We start from the raw sequence: 23,720 nt of genomic DNA, 5'->3' as shown, positions 1-23,720 counted from the left end.
GATATAACTCTCATGGTGACGTCATACCTTCTAAGGATCCATAAATCACCACAAAAGAACACCTTTTAGCTCATTTTCATACTAAAGCAGCACTAAGAATTTGACCTCTAGAACATATGCAAATTCTGTACTCACTAATCCTTGCTTATCAATTCATCACGTGATAGTCCAACAGCACTCGTAATCACCACAGATATAACCGGCAACCCTTTAACAAAACAAAGAGGGTTATTTAAATAACACGTGTTCTCGCAAAACAACGTGAAGTCTCACGTGTTTTTCGGACCATGTGGCTGTTTGGTGCACACAAACTATGAAAGTAATATTTTCGGAAACTTTGCATCGAGGGAAAATTATTTACACATTACACACAAATTGATTTGGAGAAGTCAGTAGGTTACCTAAACGCATGTTCAGAATGGTAGATTCGAAAACAGAAGAAAGGTTTTTTGTAAGTATAGGGTGTTTTTTTTTTTGTTTTTTTTTACCGTTGTTTTGTTTGCTGAGCTTGTCTTGTTTGTTTTCCCGCTCGTTGATAGTGCAAATTGTTTTCTTTTTAGCAGCATCATGCTTTTTAAGTATTTCCTGAGCTGATCAGTATCCCGTATAAATATGTTAATATTAACTAAGAGAGTAATCGGTACATACCCCATCCTACAAAGGAGTACAGTTTGAACTTTGACCCCGAACTGAACACTCTGACCACGCTCAAGTACAAGTGTCCTGTCTCGACCAGCATCCACGAGAACGTGGCGCTGAAGAAGTACAACAGGGAGATCGCTACGACTTTACAAAGCACCTGTATAAATTAGATTGGAAACATTTCAATCCGTCAAAATTACACGGGATGTGTTTATATGAGGCGACGGTTTCGTGGGTCCCAGTGGGATCCCTACGGGGATCACCACCGGAATCCCATAAGAGTTGGGTCCCGGATCAGTGAGAGACAATTAAATAACACTTTCCCCAACCGGGGATACTTTTCTCTCGTCTATAATAGTGTAAGATTCAGCGAAGATATCAACAAGAAATGTCCAAGACGTGGGATAACTGCTGGCGGGGATCGAGAAGAGAGAATTAAAACCCCAAGAGAAATGAGTTGAGTTTTCTTTTGTCAGATAACACCCTTTTCAATGGAGGAATCTCCCTTGATAAGAGTCGTCGGAGTCAGATTCTAAGTATAGTAGTTCAGAACAGATTGTTTAAAGGGGCTGCAGTCACCGAATAAATAGGGGGAACTTATTGTCTGGCTCTTTCATGTAAATTATTATCACACTTTATATCAAAGCCTGTATTGATGAGTGATTGATAACCACTCCATAGTCCCAGTCATTGATACTATTGTTTAAAGGGGCAGCAGTCATGCAAGATATAAGAACCCACAAAGAAGCAAAACTTGTAACATTATGAGTCCCTGAGCAAGCATGTGCATTGAGCCGATAGTTATTTTAATTGTCTTGTGGAAGATACTCCAGGTTGGAAGAATGTTTAAGAAAGAACAGGTGTTTTCAAAAATGCTCAGTGCACAAGCTGCTAACAATGAAAGTAGTTACATAGACAAACTAACAATGGACAAGAACGAACAAAAGCAAGTCACCAATGTAGGAAAGAAAACAGTTCTCTTATTTCTTGCGTGAGTGTAACCCCTTTAAACAACTGTTACAAAGTACTCTACTTAGAAAGACTAAGACAAGGTTGTTCGTTCTGATTATAACCAAACACAGAGAGACAATCAACTCCCTCTGAAGAAACGTAGTTTTTGAGAAAGAGGCAATATGTAGGCATAGACACACATTTGTGCAACAAGGGCGTTTTTTCTTCCATTATTCTCTTGCAACTTCGATGACCAATTGAGTCAGAATTTTCACAGATTTTTTATTTTATAGGTTTGGATACACTAAGTGAGAGTGCAGGTCTTTGAAAAATAAAATCACAAAAAATGTTGGTTACTCACATGCACGAACGAACAAACGACAATTTGTCTTTTTTCGGCATAAATGTGCTTGTATCAAATTATGCATACGTCGTGATTTTGCCCAGTAAATTGAATCATTTATTCAATTATACTTTGAGACATATTATACGAACTTATACAGCATTTTATTCAATACATACTTATCAGCCGATCTTTTTATTCATGTGAAACCGGCATTCAGTTTGGCACGGCAGGTGCAAGTGGAGCTTTATGCGAAAATCTGCCGCAAATTTTGAATGCTGATGTTGAAGTGAATTATATTTACGGTTATCTAAAATATGGCATTTTCTCATTTTAACAACGGGGATAACTAATAATTGTTTTTACCTCTACACAGATGTATGACCTGAGGTGGATTTCACAAAGGTAGTCCTAACTTAGGACTAGTCCTAAGCAATGCTAAGAGATAGGACTGGCCCTTAGTTAGGATGAGTTACTGGTTCTAACTTAGGACTAGTCCTAGGCAATGCTAAGAGATAGGACCAGTCCTAGTTAGGATAGGTAGTCCTAACTTAAGACTAGTCCTAGGCAATGCTAAGAGATAGGACTGGTCCTAAGATATGATGGGTTACTGGTCCTAACTTAGGACTAGTCTTAGGCAATGCTAAGAGATAGGACCAGTCCTACGTTAGGACCAGTAACTCATCCTAACTTAGGACTGGTCATATCTCTTAGCATTGCCTATAGGACTATTCCTTCAATTTAATTTTATGCAACAAGCAAACTTATAAATTTTCTGATTTTATTTCAAAGGGTAAGATAAATGGTTGTTAGCAAACCGTTTCCAACAAAAACTACATGGTGTACGTGCACAATACTCTTACTGGCCTCAAGCATTTATCTCTAGATAATAAATCAAGCGTTCAGTTCAGAATGATAAAAGTTTGTTATCGCCACATTATTCAGCGAACCATGAATCATACACAGCTACTATTCACAAGAAACTCTTTTTTTGGAAGGTAACCGACAGCACACAATGGAACCAGTTTAACAGTGACAATACCAAAACTGCAATCGTCAGCCATTGAAGTTTATTATACATGGAGCTGATGGTGATAAAAAGGATAAAAGTCTGTTGTCGATACACAACCGCCCACTTATATTCAACATACCACGAATCACGGACCATATGCACAAAATAAAATATTCAAAAGAATATCCATATAATAGATTTGTCTGGTGTATAAACTGATGTCCCAGCCTTGGGATTTTCGTGTGTTTTTGCTAAATTCCTCGCTCCCCAACCAAAGTGACTACAAAACGTCTCTAAATGGATAACAATTGTATATTTCGACATGTTTTTTTTTGTCCCCAACAAGAGTTGTGGGGCCCATCTTCTCTAGTATTTATTTGGGGTATTTTGTTTATCTGTTTCATGGTTAAGTTTTATTTAACGCTCACTGTTTTTGTGTTTGTTCTTCCTGTAATTTTGAATTGTTTTGCCGCTACATAAGATTACACCCACTAAATAGAATTGCTTACATTGCTTTCTTCGTTGGAAAAAGGGGGGGGGGGGGTCCGTACGCGTTAAGGTTTGCTTTTTATGGGCCCCTCCATCCCCTACATGTGTTTGAATTGATTTTTAGTTTTTGTTTTATTTTATTGTAGGATTGCATTTGCTTGTTATAAATTATTTATTACCTTCTGTGTAGACTAAGCAAGTCCCGCGCGAATTAGAACTTGCGGGACCATTATGTTTCAAACCTTAAGGAGTTTTACGTATGGGACATTTTGTTTCGTCCATTATTTTAGTTAAACTAGTTTATGACCATGAATATTATAAATATTGTTGGAAATGTAATACTAGTTAACAAAACGTATACAAGTAAAATCCTTTCAACAAAAAAATCCTACTTTCGGGATGTCGACTTTCCGAGATAAATTATCACAGGAAGACGACATCCTACTTTTAGGATATCGACATTCCGAGATAAATTATCACAGCAAGACGACATCCTACTTTTAGGATGTCGACATCCCGAGATAAATTATCACAGGAATGCGACATTCTTCTTTAAGAATGTCGACTGTTTGTAGTTATAAGACTCCTTGGGGATAGGAGAAAGATTTGGAAAAACCGTGACCTCAATTTGACCTCTACTTCCGGGTCAACCGGAAGTGGGACCATATCTCAAGAACTACTCAACCAATTTTCAATTTGTTTTCACTAACAGACTCCTTGACATTAATATTGACTGTTAAAACCCGTGACCCCATATTGGCTTCTACGTCCGGGTGAACCGGAAGTGGGACCATACGCCAAGTACTATACAACCGATTTTCAATCCTGTTTGTTCAGTTTTATCCTCCTGAGGCATTAAAAATAAACTTTGAAAATCCATGACCCCAAGTTGACCTTCACTTCCGGGTCAACCAGAAGTGGCACCATACCTCAAAAACTAAACAACCGATTTTCTAACTTTTTTCAGTTACAGACTCCTTGGGCGTTAGAGATTAGCCTTAGGTTACCGTGACCCCATGAAGTGGCACCGTAACTCAAGACACTGTACAGTTTTTCAAAAAAAAAAAAATCAGTTATAGACTCCCATGTAATTTTAACACATAATCAAAGCAAAAGACCACGGAACAGCTTTATGTTTGTTCACAAACACCTAATGTCTAGGGTTTTTGTGTTGTGTTTTTTTTGTGGGGGGAGGGGTCGGGGATATTTTACAAAAAAAATTAAAACGGTACAAAAATCAAAACCAACAACCATAAACAAAGAGCCAGAAACCTACCTCGTATTTTATCATATCAATCCCGATAAGAAATATGAGTTGAGAAAGAGCGATGGATATAAGAAACTGGGTATGAATGATCCTTTCTTCTTTCAGGATTCTAAAAGAAGAAAAATACAAATTATTCAAAATTATTATCATAGTTTAATAATTATTAAATCCAATGAGAACTCAAACATGTATAAAACGATTTATTAAATGATAGATCGAATTTCGTTGAGGAACCTGGTTCGGTCAGCCACAGTTGATGTGTTGGTGGTTCTGGCGCGGACAGCGAGGCCAAGCTGGTCCCACAGATGTTCCATGGGATTCAGGTCTGGACTGTTAGCGGGCCAATCCATCCGGTGCACCCCAACATTTTTCAGGTAGTCAGTCACCAGTCGGGCTCGATAGGGGGGGGGGGGCGAACGTTGTCATCTTGAAAGATGGAGTTTGGTCCAAAGTCTGCAAGTATGGGGCTGCATACGGCTGTAGAACTCGTCTTGCAAATACCCATCAAACAAGGTGTTTTTCATGAGATGAGGGTAAATTGTGTCCCATGAGCTCACTGGTGCAAATCATTGTGTAATGGTTGTGAAAAGCTTGATCCGTTTGATTTATGAGCATTACCTATTGACCATTCACAGACAACGGTAATGTTGGCACAATTGATTTGTGACTTTGCCTCATTATTTATGTAGCCACGTTCAGCAACATGTAATCTTTGCAATTGTGGTATCAGTTTAAAGAGGAACAGTTCAGCTTTGCATTGATATATACCATATACAAAGAGAGTAATAAATAACAACACATATACTGGATTGAACAACTTTTTGTGAGCAGTTTATAAAAGAGTGAAAACACCATTCTTTACATTTCGAGTTGTCCCTCATAATGGCTCTTTACAAAGAGTGGTGGTTATTTCACTCTTTTAGAGGGATTTCGCTCCAGGACAGAGTGAAAAATCACTCAAAAAGATGCAGACTTCAATCTAAAACAGAGGAAGACCACTCGAAAAAGAGTTGACCCTTATATGGCTCTTCAAAGAGTGATTTTTCTCTCTTTTGCAATAGAGATTTGATTTAACCATATACACCGACGTGCGTTATCACAGATACGAGTCGGTTGGAACTGAAGCCACAACCCTTGCAATTCTAGAGCAGTGTCTTACCAACTAGACCACCAAGATTGCCACTGAAGCTGAAACCACTTGGAACTGAAGCCACAACCCTTGCAATTCTAGAGCAGTGTCTTACCAACTAGACCACCAAGATTGCCCGGTAGCTAGAAGCAGTATAAAGCAAGACTGGGCCCATAACTTAACATGTATTACAGGATTGGTCAAATTAAAAAAAAAAAAATGTGTAGATCGTGTGATAAGCCAACCATAATTCACATGAAATAAACCTGTGAAAATGTTAGCATAATTTGTTGTGCGATTCGGGAGAAAACATGGAAATACAGTGTACAATAAGTAAACACAATTGTCTGATAAGGTTGGTTGTTTTTAAAACCTCGTGATTTACAAACCTCAAGTACACGTAGATGGCAATCGTCAGACATGCGCATACAATTGTTGTTATGCAACCCAGCATGCTAAGTACGTGCAGAGCCCTCTTGTGTCCTTCGTCGACCTTGCCAAAAAAAAAAAACACAAAACAAACATGTAACTTTGTGGGAAATAAATTGCCGGACAAAAACCTCGGCCAACTTGTAACAGTCAAAGACATGTTTGCAACAAGCCTTCGGTTTTCCTTGATTTAAAAACATGGCTAATCGATCTACACTTCATGTCAGTTTTTATAAAGTTTGGGAGAAATAATACACACTGTTAATTTTTTTTTTTTTTTTTTTTTTTTTCAAATAAATAAAAAGTTACACCTCGTTAAAAAAAAAACTTTAGTAAGAGCTTGGCAAATTAATCTCAAACGTTCTTCTGTAACTAATAAACGAAAACTTAACATCCTCAATGTTTAAGGTAGGGCCTTTAAAGTAGTAATTTCGTTTTAAAACAACAGCAAACTTACCGCCGAAATACTAATAGAAAAACAACTTATACGACAACTAATAAATGTAAATTAAACAACAATACAATTATATTCTGTATATAACAACGATGTACCTACTGTGAAAAGAGACAAAAATAATCACACAATAATCAGTGAAGACGTGTTATTTTCACTTCAACGGTAAATGTCCTAGCAGCCTAATAAATACTTATTAAACAAAACACAATTATCTTCTGTTTTACAATGATGTAGTTACACCAGTTATAGTGAAGGCGGGAAATAATCACAAGATACTCAGCGTGGATGTTTATTTTTATTCGGTAAATGTTGTAGCTCAGCCTGACAATGAATGCTATTACAAACACCACTCACAAAATAAATTAAACAAAAACACAAGTATCTCCTGCTTACTAATGATTATAGCTACACCATTTATCGTGAGAAGAGTGAGAAAGTACCACAAAATAATCAGAGATGTTTTATTTTTACTTCTACGGTAAATGTCCTGGCAGCCTAACGATGAATGACAAAAAAGTAAAAAGGCGACAAAACGACTCGAGCGTCTGCCATTGATTTCCCAGTCCACCACGTGCCCGCGCCTCACTTGGGAAATCAGCTGAAGTGCTAGCTAGACTCGCTTGTAAAAGATGGAACAACGCTCGAGCCAAAAAAGAAACAAAAAATGGGGTGGAGAAAAAACGGTCCCTAACGGGCACTGCTATACATATGCTAGGAGAACAGATCTTGTTTGGTGTTTTTTTTATGTTTGGTGATTGAGGGAGGGCAGCGATCTACAAAAAGGTTCTTAGATCAAATAAAGTCAGAAATCAGCTTATAGATTCCGTAGACATGTATGTTAATCACCTGTGCCCAATTTCATAAAGCTGTCTAGCAGAAAACACTGCTTGACCTTTGCTAAGCAAAGATTGAGTGGGGCACCAGTCACAATAATGTAAACTTAATGTACTTTTGGATGGTTACCTGTTTACGTTCTTCTGTTTAACACGGCGACTGAAGACAATGTTGTTATTAATAACATTTATGGGCGTGGGTCGTTTGATCATTTACAATAGGTCGGGATTCAAAAGAAATGCAGTGAGAGGAGGAAAGTAATGGAACAAAAGCTAATACTTGTGCCGATTTCCTCTATGCAATACTAACCGGAGGACATTGTTATGCAATAATGTCCGCGGACAGTTTTGCATATGCAACTGTGTCCGCCCGGACACATTTGCATATGCATTTGTCCTTGCAGTAAATTAGACGCCGTTGGTCGACGGAACACGTTCGCCATTTTTTTTACAAGTTAAGTGCATGTCATAAATGACATCGGAAATGTTCGGCCGTTGGGTCATAAAATACGTGAATATTCATTCTGCATAATACGTAGGTTCAGTACATCATACTGTATGCACGCTCGCTTACGCGCACACATACATGTACATGTCCGCCGGACAGTTTTTTCATAGCCCCGGACACGCTTGCATATGCAAAAGTGTCCGGAGCGGACAGTATTGCATGGCCTACACAAGTGCATCAAACACCGGCCAATGGGTGGTTGCATAACATGTAAGAATTGGCAAAGCAAAATACACAGGCGGTGATTAAGGAACCGATCACCCAAGCCAAACCAAGTGCTGTCTTCAATACCCTGTTAGAAACACTTGCAATGCGGGAGTCATCTGCTACGGAGCTAAACCTATAGCCATCAAAACGGATATAAGAGCGGAAGAACCGCTCTCTCGCTGACCTGTATGACTTAGAAATCTGTTGGAATCTCATCACTATAATGACGTACGCTGGAAACTCCTTTGGGAGGATGTGTTCTAGAAAGTCTCGGTCACACTTTGGTGACCACAAATTGGGTTTTGATTGGTATTGAAATTGGTTCCTCATACTGTGGAGATAAAATCTGTGTTTGTCCTTGAAACCAAATAGAGAAAGTGATACTGGAGCTAATTTTAATCATCTCTATATGATGTTGATGAATAATGGATATTGTTCCTGATTGATTTTTAGGGATGTTGGAAATCACAACAGCTTAAAGGTGGGGTTATAGATTGGAGTTTGTCAACGATCTGCTGATTTATTGGCAAAATTATCAAGAAATATATAATGAAAATCACTTGTGTTTTAATGTCTGTCTTTAATTTATGTCTCCTGACGACGACTAGAGCAAGCTAGTCGAAACGTTGGGACCAATTTAAGAACTGACTCCGCGGTAGTACAGTTAAACACGATCCTATAAGCTAAAGTAGTAAGCTAAAATCGACTCCGGGGTAATAGAATAAAGCAAGACAGTTATTTAAGAACCATGAACATGGTGTTACCGCAAACCAAATATATAATTTACGTCTTTGTTGTAATTGTCTGTCTGTTCGTTCTTGTTCCTGTCCTTGATCTGTTTGTCTGTCCATCGGGCATCTTACCACAAGCCTCGGCTTCTAGATAATGCCTCCATACTTTGTTAATAAATTCTCTGCCTTTGCAAAATAAATTTGTTTGTTGGTAACTTCTTTATAAATTATTATTTTGGTTTTGTACTGTTTTCATGAAGTATGGACATAAATTTGAGTTTGAATTGAGTTGATATGAATACAATGTCTACTGTGGTGTTGTTATTTCCACACGATGGTCGAATTCTTCCACACTATAGCGACAACGGTAACATGCAACATCTCTGGCCAATGCATTTACTAACGGACACCAGCCAATTGCAATCTGAGAAATTATCCAAGCAAGAATTTACTTCCCCAATTCAAATGTATTCATTGATTTATAATCAACGAAGCCAATTTTAGACGAAATAGTTTCGCAAAAGAAAAGATTGGCCACGCTTCGAGAATCATGGGCTGATGAAGGAGGTTGGCATGGTTCACAAGAGGGCGCTATCACAAAGATGTGTACAGAGTTTGCCGTATGTGGTGGATTGGGGGGGGGGGGGCACACAGAATATCCTTCTACATTTCACTGAAAACCTTAAAACAAATTGAGCATTGGTTATATCAACGCCAAGGACCACTGCCGAAGCCGTTTTATAATGTTTTTTTTTCTACTTCTTTGTAACACTGACTTTATTCTACGTTGTTTTACACATCAATAAAATTACAAACCTCGAATTCTGCAACCCGTATAATAACAGAGAAGCTTGTCAGGTGATAACATCGGCACAAGATGGCGCCCTCCTCCTTTACTGTGTCACATCCACTGCTGTTCCATGAATATTGCGGGAGACTCGGTGGGCTGCATTTCACAAAACAGTGAGATAATTAATAGGAGAATTTTGAACGCATGGTGGCGGCAGACTTACAAGGCAAGTACCCATTGCTTACGTAGATCTAAGGGCGTGTTCGTTTAGCTTCCCTGGGTCGACCCCGGTGTGTAGTGGGGTTTTATTTCCAGGACGCACGTGTGCAGATAACTACCCACATTCGTCCTGGAAGAAAAACAAAACGCCACACACCGGGGTCGACCCAGGGAAACTAAACGAACGCACCCAATGTTTATTAGGGTGCGTTCGTTTAGCTGCCCTTGGTCGACCCCGGTGTGTGGTGGTGTTTTATTTCCAGGACGAACGTGTGCAGACAATTACCCACATTCGTCATGGAAGAAACAAAAACGCCACACACCGGGGTCGACCCAGGGCAGCCAAACGAACGCACCCTAAGTATGCGCGCATTATAGTACCGAGAATAATGGCTTTCTTGGAAAGTAACGCTCACAAACACGCACTGACCTGGCCTGACGTTTTGTTTGGAGCCAAACGCACACGGGAATGTTTCCAGCAACCTCATTCTGGAGAATGAATAGAAGAAGAAAAAAAAAACAAGCTCTCCATTTTGTTTTATTGAATACGAAAGAGTTAAATGTACATTTGTATTGCTGAGACGAAAATTACTCAAAAACTACAGCGCCTCAGCAAGTAACAAAAGAGAAAAGAAGGTCAAGCTTTATGATTGTGAAATATCATGTCAGAACTATGATCGTATTGATGACTGTCGTCGTCTTCGCCGTCCTATGGGTCATGGCTGACCCTTTTTGACCCAGGGGCCGATTTCACACAGATCTAAGATTGATCGTAACTGCAAATCAATCGTAGTTGCTAAGTAAAATGTGATGTCACAATACAAATCACTATGGTAATACTGACAATTTGTCTTGCGATGAATTTCTTTGCTTTGTGAGTTCGGCCACTGGTTTTGATGGAGTTCCACTTCTGTCTATCCAGTGCAGATCGATATGCATCAGTTATTGATAAGCCCGTGATTCCGTCTGTCCAACGAAGTTTTTGACGGCCCCGTGAGCGACTACTATTTATGATCAAATACATTAAATTGGATTGAATTAAAACTCTGTAATTGGGCTCGTCTCTAGTGCTTACCTTCATTTGAAAGCCAACAGTAACTGGCTCAGTAAATGGAGGTGGCTTAGATGGGTTCAGGGCGATTGTCACGAGGGGATATGGAGTCTCAACTTCATCACATTGGAACTCTCTGCACAGACACAATGGCAATAATATTACAATTATATAGCAAGAAAAAAAAATGAATAGTAAACGTATAATAATAAACGCTATCTATACGCCTATCTTAATATTCATGCATGACGTCATAATTCTTCCCAAAATGAGGCTATAGGCGCACGTTCCGCATCACTTGCAGTGACTGCGCCCATCGCCTCGTTTTGAGATATCATTGTGGCGTACCTCATGCATTTACTTAAAAAAAAAACATTCAAAGGCGTCGGTCTGGAAGAATTTAAGGATTGAGTTAAAGTATTGTCAAGATGTTGGAAAGCAAGCATGAACAAATGTATGTTTGAGAGTCTTAGTGCTATGTCGGAAAAGGCCCCGTCCCCGTAACTGATAACCAGGGAAGTTTGAGGAACTTGCTCGAGAAACCTACAGGTACAACCATGTGTAAATATCGTGTTTTTTTTATGGGAGTGTTGGCTCTAAAAAGAGCCGGTGTGGTCGCGACGTTTCGAACAGTATACTGTGCTTGTCTTCAAGAGAATTACACAAAGTTTCTTTCTATTATCCACACCATGAAAACCTTCACAAAATCATTGCAACTATATATAAGACTTTTGTGGACGCTAGGTGGCAGCAGACGTTCCAAAATTTGTTAAGTATTCCCATTAATAAACCGAAACAAACAGTTACAAGTTAGAGTTCCAATGACAGAAGGGTGAAAAAGTGTGAATTTATTAATAGGTTTAACAAACCCTTCGTCCGAGCAACCGTCTTGCGGTAAAAGGTCACCAAGCTTCCCCATCTTAACTACCAACAGTGATCGGCAACCAGTTCCTATCACACAAACAAATTACAACATTTTGAAGTATATACAATAATTTCAGACTTAAAGCTTCATATAATTAGGCATCTGAAAACACACTACATGTATTTTGTGCAACAAGTGTGTTTTTTCGTCATTATTATTCTTTTGCAACTTCGATGACCAACCGAGTCCAAATTTTCACAGATTCTTTATTTTATGTGTTTGTTGGGATACATCAAGTGAGAAGACTGGTATTTGACAATTACCAAAAAATTGTGTCCAGTCAGTGCCTTTATGTCTATGGCCATATAGTGCTTCCGAAATGCTCCCATTAAAACTTTTTTTTTTTTTTTTTGAAAATAACATTTATATAGAGATTAAAGTCACCTGGAAGTGGTATTTTTTCAAAATATATGTGTTTTGATGAGTGGAATGTGAATAAACAGTTAACTAAGGTTTTAAAAAATCAGTTCTTATGTTATTTACAAATTTAAGAGTAAACCCCGACCCGAGAGGGCGCTGTTCGTGACGTCATTCGAGGCAGACTTTGCCTATAACGCGTAGAGTAAACACAATTGCAAAGTACATGTACGGACCAAGTCGTGAGTTTGTACGTTAAAAAAAAAAAAAAAAAAAATGTTTTTTTCCGGCAATTCCGACCAGGTGTAATGCTGCTGAATGCAAAAAAAAAAACCCTTTTTGAAATGTTCCAACTCACGACTTGGACGTACATATACTTTGCACGTGTGTTTACTACACGCATTGCAGGCAAAGTCTGCCTCGATTGACGTCACAAAAAGGGTAGGCAGAGTCAGTCCCCCAAACAACTTTATATATTTTTTAAACATATAAATCGTGACAAACAATTACTAAAAAATTGTTTTATTGTTCGTAAGCATATACTCTTATGTTTGAAAGAAAAACAAATTCTATTTCCAGGTGACTTTAATATAATTTGCTTACCATTATCATCTATTGCAGAGTCCGGTACATCAAACGTCAATCGGGATGGTTCTACATGAGCTCTGCTGTAATTATCACACCCCTCCAAGAATGGAATGTCCGACCTCCACATTTCAACATCTATTTCAATCAGAAAAAAAAAAACATTATATGGAATAATAATTTAAACGAGTTTTATTTAGAGGAACATTATATGATTTATTTGTTTTACTAACAAAACAGTTGCTAGCAGCGTAAGCACTTTATGCTATCCGCCATATAAATAAACTGACAATCTGGGGTCACAAAGTGCCCTGCTTGTGGACTGGGTCTCTTGGGGCTGGCCCGAGGTGCATGACGTCACTACGAGAGCGGTGTGTGGTCGTTTTGTTTAGCTCTTGTCCAGGGGCTCACCCGAGTGAGCACCGCGGGGTCGACCCAGGGAAGCTAATCGACCGCACCCACTGTTTACCTGTAACACCAGCAAAGGGATGACCTATGACCTGGGTGGTAGGAGCCCATTTAGCACCCATCACGAACCCTTGCAGTAGAACTTCAAGCAGGTCAGGGATCAGCTTCAAATCTCGCTCAGTCGTGAAACTTGTTCCGTAAACGCACTCCCATGTATTGGTGATTTCATCAGGGGTTACGATGTTAGGATTTCCACTGCCCTCTCCAAACTGTAATGAGATAAAACAGATAGTGTTATTAAGGGAAATTAAAGGATTAGCGACGAGGTCTTAATTATGTTTTTAAAAAGTTCACGTATATAGTTTTGCTCTGAACCAATGGTATCTAGATATTAAAGACAGTGGACACTATTGGTAATTACTCAAAACAATTATTAGCATAAAACCTTTCTTGGTGACGAGTAATGGGGAGAGGTTGATGGTATAAAACATTGTGAGAAACGGCTCCCTCTGAAGTGCCGAAGTTTTCGAGAAAGAAGTAATTTTCCACAAATTTGATTTCGAGACCTCAGATTTAGAACTTGAGGTCTCGAAATCAACCATCTAAACGCACACAACTTCGTGTGACAAGGGTGTTTTCTTCTTTCATTATTATCCCGCAACTTCGACGACCGATTGGGCTCAAATTTTCACAGGTTAGTTATTTTATGCATATGTTGAGATACACCAACTGTGAAAGCTAGTCTTTGACAATTACCAATAGTGTCCTCTGCCTTTAATTGTTCATAGCATAAAAAAGAACACCGTGGGGTTTCGGTTGATGTAACAAAAATATAAAAATGTCATGATTTTATACTGAAAATTACAGGGCATTTCCAAATATTTGCTTGTAGTTTGGTCGTAAACCATTTTGAACTTATTATGGGTGCGTTCGTTTAGTTCCCTGGGTCGACCCCGGTGTGTGGCGGGGTTTTTTCTAGGACGAACGTGGGTAATTATCTGCACACGTTCGTCCTGTGAAAAAAAAAAAAACGCCACACACCGGGGTCGACCCAGGGAAGCTAAACGAACGCACCCTATATACTAGAGTGTAAAAGAGGCCATGTCAAGGGTCAAAGTGGCCATATTTTTCAATAGCACGTCAAACAACAAAAACAACTTGTTACAAGCAAACTAAAGACAATGTGTTTACATGCTAAAAAATGTGCATGTTTTTGTTCTACTATTTCCACTTGACTCGTGAAACTGATTAAGCCCTGAATTGTTTCACAGGTTTTTTGTTGCATGTATGGTTGATCACACAAAACACGAACACTGTTTTGTTATCTCTACCAATCCTTTAAACTAGCTTTAAATTAAATAGTTTTCAAACGTGGTTTGCATTTTAGTCTAGGACTCTTTACACATAATATTAATTACACTAAAAACTAAAAACAGTTGAGAATAACAATCGACCACGAACCTGGTCGAAAAAGAAATTTAGAGAGAGGTTGACGAAATCAAACGTTTGTTGTGCGAACAACAGCGTGGAGTTGGTGTGCTCTGAAATACATACAAATGAAAAGAAAAATAATTATTAGAAAGAGATGTAATATTTATTTAGTGTTTACTTCTTGGTTGTGGTTGTAGCATCAAGGGTTTCGATTTTTGGAACCGTTCTTTTGTTTTAATCCTATAATTGTAGATGCGAACAATACACAAAACGATTGGTATCTCAGGAATCAGGAGTTAAACGAACGGTAATAAAATGGTAAACAGAAATAAAAGGACGTAAAAGAAAGGATGCGTAGAGTAAAATTTAAATTATACCATTACCGGTAGCGGGAGGCTCGTGGAAAATGGATTCACAAGAAGATGGCGTCACTATTTGAGCTGTGGTGTCTTGTGGTGTTGTGTTTCGAGTAGTCGGTTTCAATGTAGTTTCTTGAGGTGTCGTGTTTCTAGTAGTCAGTTTAATTGTAGTTTTTGGTGTGGTTGTAGGATCTTGTGAAGTTTGAAGTGTTGTCGTTTCAGTTGTTAAAACCTGAGGAGTTGTCTCATCTTGTGTTGTTGTTTGTTGTGTTGTTTGTTGTTCGGTTGTTGTTATCAAAGCAGTAGTCGTTGGTACTTGAGTAGTCGTCGGCTCGTAGTTAATCTAAAAATATACAAACAAATTGTTTCAGAAAGTCCCAAACATCTCCTTTTCATGTTCCCACACGGAAGTTTCAGGAGGAAAGCCTACTAAGTACATGGAGTCAAAATATAGAGCAGCAACCAGTTCTACCATTCATGGCTCTGATTTTTCAAAAGATGCATCCGTTAACTTTGACCTACAGCGCCACCTATCGTTCACATTATTAATCTTACCCGTCTAAATTATGTCTTTGTACGGAGCACTTAAAGGGACAGTTAAAAATTTAAAAGGCAAAACAAACTATTGGAATTATTTCCCCATTTGAGGGAAAGAAATAGTCGAAGGAAGGAAATAGTGCCAACGAAATAGTTCCTAAGGTAATAAATTATTATTTTCAGATTTTTTTTTTTCTTTTTTTTCTAATACTTTTTGAAATTCTCTGCATACAATAGGCATACACTTTAATAAAAACCTGTAAATTCACACCTCCGGGCAGAAGATTTTTTGTGCAGTGGTAGTCATAACTTGCGTCGTTGGCCTTGAAGTTGGATTACGTTCTGCATCATCGGTTTTAAAAGTAACATCGCCTGACAATGCTGTTGATAAATAAAAACAGTCGTCGTGTAATAAACCGCAAGGGGTGACAATTACTGACACAAGTTTCAAAGTTTAGATTCAGATTTAGATTCAGGTACAATGATGTGTGAGTCAGTTTGCTAGTTTTGTCCTTCGTTTAGCACTTGCAGTACGTTAAAGGCAGTGGACACTATTGGTAATTACTCAAAATAATTATCAGCATAAATCCTTACTTGGTAACGAGTAATGGGGAGAGGTTGATAGTATAAAACATTGTGAGAAACGGCTCCCTCTGAAGTGAAGTAGTTTTCAAGAAAGAAGTATTTTTCCACGAATTTAATTTCGAGACCTCATTTAGAATTTGAGGTCTCGAAATCAAGCGTCTGAAAGCACACAACTTCGTGTGACAAGGGCGTTTTTCCTGTTATAGCTATCTCGTAACTTCAACGACCAATTGAGCTCAAATTTTCACAGGTTTGTTATTTACTGCATATGTTGAGATACACCAACTGTGAAGACTGGTCTTTGACAATATTACCAAAGGTGTCCAGTGTCTTTAGTAACAAAATCAATGATAATACCAAAGTGTTATAAAGCGTACGGGCAGGCACTTAGTGTAAAAAACATTGTTTTCAGAAAGATAAGTTAATGAAAGTTAGGAATTCTGAGGCGTAGCCTTGCTCAAGGCAGTCGCATTATTCGCTCCGAAAAAGTCGCCGCTGTAAACCCACCCGTATTTACTGTGCGTGAAGCGTGTAATCACACCGCACGACCCACCGTGTACACACTGTCACATCGTACGACTACTGTGCACACAAGTCATCCGCAGTAATGTAGCGCCTTATAAGGGTTTTACAAGATGCTATACGGCGCATTCAGCAGCATCTGCCAGGAACACCGGGCGAACTTTGTTAGATAGTTCTAAGATTGGTGTTACTTACGAGTCGTCACTGTGAGGGTTTTTGGAGCTGAGATGAGTCTATTTCCCTTAGACCACAACACGGCATAGGCTTCAATGGTGTAGTTCTCATCCCTCACAAGATCTTTAAACTTTATTTCTTCGTCGTTTCCCGCATATACCGGAAGGACAGGTCTACCTTCTTTGTCTTTAGCGTCAACCAATTCAAAGTAGTAATCATCAGCGATACCAGATATTTCATTCCATCCCCAAAAGATATTAATTTCCTTCTCTTTTACCTCGGCCTCAACCCAAGGTATCTGCATAGGTTCTTAAGACACAACAGAAAACAACACCAAAGGCTTTCATTATTCTGGGTTTTACCTATATACACAGATGTGTGTTACCACTGTATAGATGATGTGACCTGTGACATCACATGTTTACAAAAGAGCCACAGAGCCTGGACTTTCTGCAGGCATGATTTGTATACAAAGCCTAATGAAAGAAAACATAAAATCTTATATTTTATGGAGATTGCACTGTCTAATTCTTATCAACTTTTGATATGATGATAGGGGGAACATCTCAAAACATGTCCTGCTTTTACTTTCATAATTATTGGATTTATGTGGAAATTATGACACAAAATGTCAACTTTCCCATATGATCTGTGCAGTATTGTGCCTGCCAGAATGCTCAAAGAATGTACAAGGTCACACGTGTTGTAAACAAAGTTCACATGATCTATACTCAGACCTTTCCCGAGCTCTGTTGCAAGGCTTTCGTTTATCAACGATGTTTATCAAATATTGGTTCTCTACATTCTCGAATGCATCAAATTATGGTGCATCTTTTTGCATTCTCTGCTCTCGGCAAACTTTATTCTCCGTTTTCAACTTATTTTAACTCAAAGGGGTTCATAGTTTCCTGCATGCTGTATTCGTTACATACATAATCGTCAAACAAAGTGGTTGGCAACATGTTGGTTACTGAAAATATTAATGTTTTGTTACAAGGATGTTTTTTTTCCCCATTATTTTCTCTCAACTTCGACGATTGATTGAGCTCAAATTTTCACAGGTTTGTTTTTGTATGCATATACAAACCTGGCCGGAGTGAGCTCCGCTCCGGCCAGAATCTTACAATCCCTCGCACACACAAAATGGCAGGGGACCGGTCCTTTTCAGTCGCTGGTCCCCGGTGCTGGAACGCCCTACCAAGTCATATTCGGAACACCAACACACTCCAGACATTCAAGAGTAAATTAAAAACACATCTATTCTCATAATCGTCTTTTCCGTAGCACTCTTCCAGCGCATTGAATTTTGTAAAATGCGCTTTATAAGTCTCATTTATTATTATTATTTATTATATGTTGAGATACAAAGTAAGAAGACTGGTCTTTGACAATTGCCAATAGTGTACATGCCTTTAAAGCCATTGGACACTTTCGGAACAGAAACACAAATTAAAGTTCACAGATTTACAAATTACCTACAGGGCTTACAGATGGTAATGGTGAAAGACTTGAAATGCTTTACTTTTTGAGAAAACAGTAGAACAATATCAACACTCGATATCGAGATTTACGGATTTATTTTAAACACATGTCATGACACGGCGAAACATGCGGAAACAAGGGTGGGTTATCCCGTTATTTTCTCCCGACTCCGGTGACCGATTGAGCCTAATTTTTCACAGGTTTGTTATTTTATATATAAGTTGTGATACACGAAGTGTGGGCCGTGGACAATACTGTTTACAGAACACCACTTACTGGTTGCAACAGTCAATGTCACAGGGTCGCTGTCCATGGATCCATTGGACGTGAAGACATTCACCGTGTACTCAGTCCCTCCAGTAAGACTGTCAAACACAGCTTCTTTGGGTTCATCTGCCGCGATGTATTTTTTTGCGTTTGGACTGTGCCCTTCGCCATCAACTGCCGTCACCTGGAAGCTGCTAACATTGCTTCGACTCGTCCAATTTATGGTCAGCGAATCCGTAGCTATGTTTACAACTGTAATATCTTCAGCGTCATTTGGGACTGGAGGGAGGTAATTAATAAAAACGAGTAGTTTAATATAAATACCTTCTTATAACCCTCAGGCAAGATTCAGTGAAATATTAATGGAATATAATGCATTGAATACAACCTCACCTGCGCTGCGTGGTTTGCTCACATAGTCTTGGCCATTCCCACATTCATCAGATTTATCTTCCACGCTGGCTGTTTCTTCTATAGTAATAATAACAATAATAATAATAATAATAATAATAATAATAATAATAATAATAATAATAATAATAATAATAATAATAATAATAATAATAATAATTTTTATTATTGTAATACCATCAGTATTTCTTATGCTTAGAAAATACTTTGATTCAGTCTCCTGTAACATGCCAGAGAACATACCAGAGCTTGCAAACCAAAGGAATGCGAATCGTATTTTTGTTCAACAACTATGTGGTGTGTTTATTTCCAAATGGTACAATAGATTGCACAATGACTGTAGAACTAAATCTGGCCAAAAGAATAAGCTCAGGACATACCGTATTTTAAAAACCCACTTTGAGTTTGAGTTATATAACAAGCCTTCTTATCGCCATTCTTTGGCCCGTTTCAGATGCTCTTCACACTAGCCACTTATTTAAATAGGAATGTATATTTGGTTAGAGTCAAGCCAAATAGAATTTGCCTGCATTGTCACCTTGATGTTGAAATAGAAATCCATTTTCTGCTTGATTGCCCCTTATACAACGACCTTTAGGGTTGGCTTATATTATTGATCATTCAGGAGGTTCTGAAACTCCTGGCAGGGAAGACAGGTTTAAGTTTTTGATGGATACTCCCGATGAAGCTATTCTTATCTGCGTTGCCAAGTACGTCTTTTGATTTATTGTTTAAAAACAAATCAACTGTGTGATTATTTGTTTGTTTTTGTTCTAAGTTAAATTCCTTTCCGTATGGCTTATTCATTCACTGTATTTTGTTTTTTATAATAATGTTACCCTCCCCAGGGTTATGGGGTGTGCTCCAGTTTGGAATAAAACACAATACAATACAATAATAATAACAAAAATAATAATAACAGCAATAATAATAAAGTTTCCCGTTTAAACCTCCGTTATACTGATGTGTTCAAAGTTCCCTGTACAGGGCGAGTGCTTCAAAGAATGGGTTTATTCACATTCCTTTTCCAACTCCAATCCCAGCATCGATGTTTCTAACCAGACTTGTTTAAAGGCAGTGGACACTATTGGTAATTACTCAAAATAATTATTAGCATAAAATCTTACTTGGTAACGAGTAATGGGGAGAGGTTGATGGTATAAAACATTGTGAGAAACGGCTCCCTCTGAAGTAACGTAGTTTTCTTTGACAATTACCAATAGTGTACAGTATCTTGAACAGTATCAACACAATAAATAATATTACAAATTCGTAACGGCAAGTCATTCAAGAGAGTGGGTCCCGCATGCGAAAATGACCTATCCCCCATGAATTCCTACTCTTAGGAAACTTACCTCTAATAATGGTATGCACGTATGTGTTTGAGCGCAGCTCCTGTCCCTGGAACCAAACCACTGCTTCTGCAAACACCGCGTACTTTACATGAGTTTCTACTGAAACTTTGTCAAACTTTACCTCCAAATTACTGGTGTAGTATGGTAAAAGTTGTCTATCGTCCTTGACCGTTACGTTCATTTCTATTCTGTACTGTTGAACTTTACCAATACCCGGCGTCCATATTAGAATGAGAACTTCCTTATGAAGCCAATGTTGGACGCACGGTATCTCACTGGGAACTTTAAAACAAAAATGAATAAGTGTGTAGAAAAGTGATCAAAACTTGTTGTTTTAATGTCAACATTAAACAAAGTTTAAATGCATAACGATGGATGCGTTTTTTCAAAATGGCCGCCATCTGAAGAAGGTTGTGCCTTCATATAAATACTGTGGCAGGACACGAGTGAATAAGTGTGTAGAAAAGTGATCAAAACTTGTTGTTTTAATGTCAACATTAAACAAAGTTTAAATGCATAACGATGGATGCGTTTTTTCAAAATGGCCGCCATCTGAAGAAGGTTGTGCCTTCATATAAATACTGTGGCAGGACACGAGTACAGTGTTTTTTGGAACACTAGATGGCAGCAGACAGGTAATTCCATTGTTCACAGTTATGCTCCCATAATCAGAACCAAGGAACATTACCTTGTCTTTTATCTTGTTTAAATTTGTAAGTTTTTGCAAGTTGTTTTAAAGGCCGTGGACACTATTGGTAATTGTCAAAGACTAGCCTCCACAGTTCGTGTATCTCAACATATGTATAAAATAATGAACCTGTGAAAATTTGAGCTCAATCGGTCATCGAACTTGCGAGATATGAATGAAAGAAAAACACCCTTGTCACACGAAGATGTGTGCGTTTAGATGGTTGATTTCGAGACCTCAAGTTCTAAATCTGAGGTCTCGAAATCAAATTCGTGGAAAGTTACTTCTTTCTCAAAAACTATGGCACTTCAGAGGGTGCCGTTTCTCACAATGTTTTAAACTATCAACCTCTCCCCATTACTCGTCACCAAGAAAGGTTTTATGCTAATAATTATTTTGAGTAATTACCAATAGTGTCCACCGCCTTTAAAGCCATTTGACACTTTCGGAACAGAAAAAAAAAAGTTCACAGATTTACAAATAACTTACAGGGTTTACAGAAGGTAATGGTGAAAGACTTCTCTTGAAATATTACTCCATGAAATGCTTTACTTTTTGAGAAAACATTAACACAATTATCAATTCTCGATATCGAGAATTACGGTTTTATTTTAAACACATGTCATGACACGGCGAAACGTGCGGAAACAAGGGTGGGTTTTCCCATTATTTTCTCCAAACTCCGATGAACGATTGAGCCTAAATTTTCACAGGTTTGTTGTTTTATGTATCAGTTGTGATACACGAAGTGTGGGCCTTTGGACAATATTGTTTACCGAAAGTGTCCAATGGCTTTAATGTATTACTGTAAGCGCCTTGGGCTTTATAACTTTTGCTATAGGTTTTCTCGGTCAAATTCGGCAAATGAGCAGCCAGTTTCAGTTTCATGCGTTCGAATTAAAGCTGTTTTGCCTCTACAGTTGTTACTGCACTTCAAATTCAGAATTCGGCCATTCAATTTCGTTTTGAGTCGAGTCAAATTCCTTTAGCACTAGGTTCAGTTTAGCGTATCGTCATTCTTTTTCGAGACACATACGCCCCAAAAAGCGTCTGCGAATTTGAATGCTGCTTTGATGAGTTCTTAATTTGAAAGACTATTAATTGTTAAATCGAATGACGTAACATTACATTTGACTAATCCCAAAACGAAATCGAATGACTCTTTTCAGTGGCATTCGATTCCGGGCGAAATAGAATAGCTTGGTGGTTAAATTGGCTGCTCATATACTGAAATTGGCCGGAAAAAAAACTATATTATGTTTATTGGTAAGTTTGCTGCCCTCTGGCGTTCTAAAGTCTCCAATTCTTACTTGTGCATAAATCAAAGATGTAAGGATCACTTTCCTTTGGTCCGTTTACTGAAACAATAGTTGCTCTGTACAGCGTCCCTCCATCGAGCCTATCAAATGTCGCCTCTGTCGGGGCTTCGGCATCAATGTAGAGACTCTTTGATTGGCTTCCACTTTTAGCTTTTTCAAGAGTCACACGATAGCTGCTAACATTATCGGGACGTTCCCAGGTGATTGTGACTGAATTTGGTGTTGTAGTGGGGAGATCGATGCTTCCAACTTGTTTGGGTTCTGGGAACGAGACAAATCGAGTAGTTATCGTCTGCACTGAGCTGGAATGTTATAAGCCTTTTTGAGATATGCCGGACGTGACAGAGGAGTGTACGGTTTGGTGTGGGTGGAAAACGCACAAATTTACCCAATCCTTATAGTGTTGTAGCAATTGTGTACGCCAGATCTCAAAAAGGCTTAAAGGGGCTGGGTACTTTATGCAGGACAAAATGTTCACAGATTAACATAAAAATTTACACAATTTTGAGTTAATTAAGGTTGAAAGCGACCTTTATAAATACTACTTACTGACCAGGGTCAAATTTCATAGAGCTGCTAAGCACAACACTTTGCTTAGCTTGAAGTGTTTGCATTGATAACAACAAGATTACCAGCCAAACTCCCACGTGACTTTCAGGATAAGCAAACAGCAGCTGAATACCAGTAACAAGCAAAATGCAAACATGGATATGTGGTTGTAATCATATTTTTATCAGGGAGGAAATTTCATGATAAGCAAATTGTTTGTGCTTAGTAGCTCTACGAAACTGGGCCCTGGTGTTGTATGTTTGCACATCTCCAAACCACCTAATCACACCAAGCAGAAAAACGACAATCCAACTTCTTAAAGATAAAGAAGAATAAGGTACTTAATATTTAACGAACCTTCGTAAAACGGTTCCCCCTCGCAGATAAATGAAAGAGTCGTGTCACATGGTACCAATCCTACTTGGTACGCCCCACTCGTTCGCCCAATCACAAAATAGCACGTGTGGTTATCACATGGGGGAAATGGACCAATGGCATAGGTTGTTGCATTTGTCAAACTGTAAAAGGCAAATTTTTCGAAATGGTTAAAACAAAGTAAAGCTTATGTGTCGTGTTGTATTACATTTCCCATCATTTTGTGGATGTCATGCTTCATCCGATCGTATTTTTTTCTAGATCGATCCGAAAAAGGGAACCCTTAAAAACATCATAATTTATTTTTAGGGTGGCAATTCTAGGAGAAAAATG

The 23,720-nt window shown here is 38.5% G+C and overlaps 1 protein-coding gene across 1 annotated transcript in view; it reads right to left on the bottom strand.

The window, feature by feature from the left end:
• Positions 1–23,720, bottom strand: part of LOC139954082 (uncharacterized) — a 50,503-nt gene that overhangs the window by 15,679 nt on the left and 11,104 nt on the right. Inside the window, exons 4-22 of the mRNA XM_071953742.1 lie at positions 23,370–23,530; positions 22,455–22,724; positions 20,457–20,738; positions 19,084–19,161; positions 18,700–18,969; positions 16,963–17,250; positions 15,932–16,041; positions 15,148–15,466; positions 14,795–14,874; positions 13,395–13,602; positions 12,944–13,063; positions 11,928–12,009; positions 11,083–11,194; positions 10,438–10,496; positions 9,815–9,944; positions 6,223–6,326; positions 4,714–4,813; positions 649–799; positions 136–208 (exon numbers count right to left, since the gene is read on the bottom strand). Coding sequence (XP_071809843.1) covers positions 136–208; positions 649–799; positions 4,714–4,813; positions 6,223–6,326; positions 9,815–9,944; positions 10,438–10,496; positions 11,083–11,194; positions 11,928–12,009; positions 12,944–13,063; positions 13,395–13,602; positions 14,795–14,874; positions 15,148–15,466; positions 15,932–16,041; positions 16,963–17,250; positions 18,700–18,969; positions 19,084–19,161; positions 20,457–20,738; positions 22,455–22,724; positions 23,370–23,530 — 2,997 coding nt within the window. The remainder of the gene's footprint in view (positions 1–135; positions 209–648; positions 800–4,713; positions 4,814–6,222; positions 6,327–9,814; positions 9,945–10,437; positions 10,497–11,082; positions 11,195–11,927; positions 12,010–12,943; positions 13,064–13,394; positions 13,603–14,794; positions 14,875–15,147; positions 15,467–15,931; positions 16,042–16,962; positions 17,251–18,699; positions 18,970–19,083; positions 19,162–20,456; positions 20,739–22,454; positions 22,725–23,369; positions 23,531–23,720) is intronic.

This window comes from Asterias amurensis, chromosome 22 (genome assembly GCF_032118995.1).
Source record: "Asterias amurensis chromosome 22, ASM3211899v1".
NCBI classification, from domain to species: Eukaryota; Metazoa; Echinodermata; class Asteroidea; order Forcipulatida; family Asteriidae; genus Asterias; species Asterias amurensis.
The sequence above is the reverse complement of the archived record's forward strand: the minus strand, read 5'-3'. Positions and strand labels throughout refer to the sequence as shown.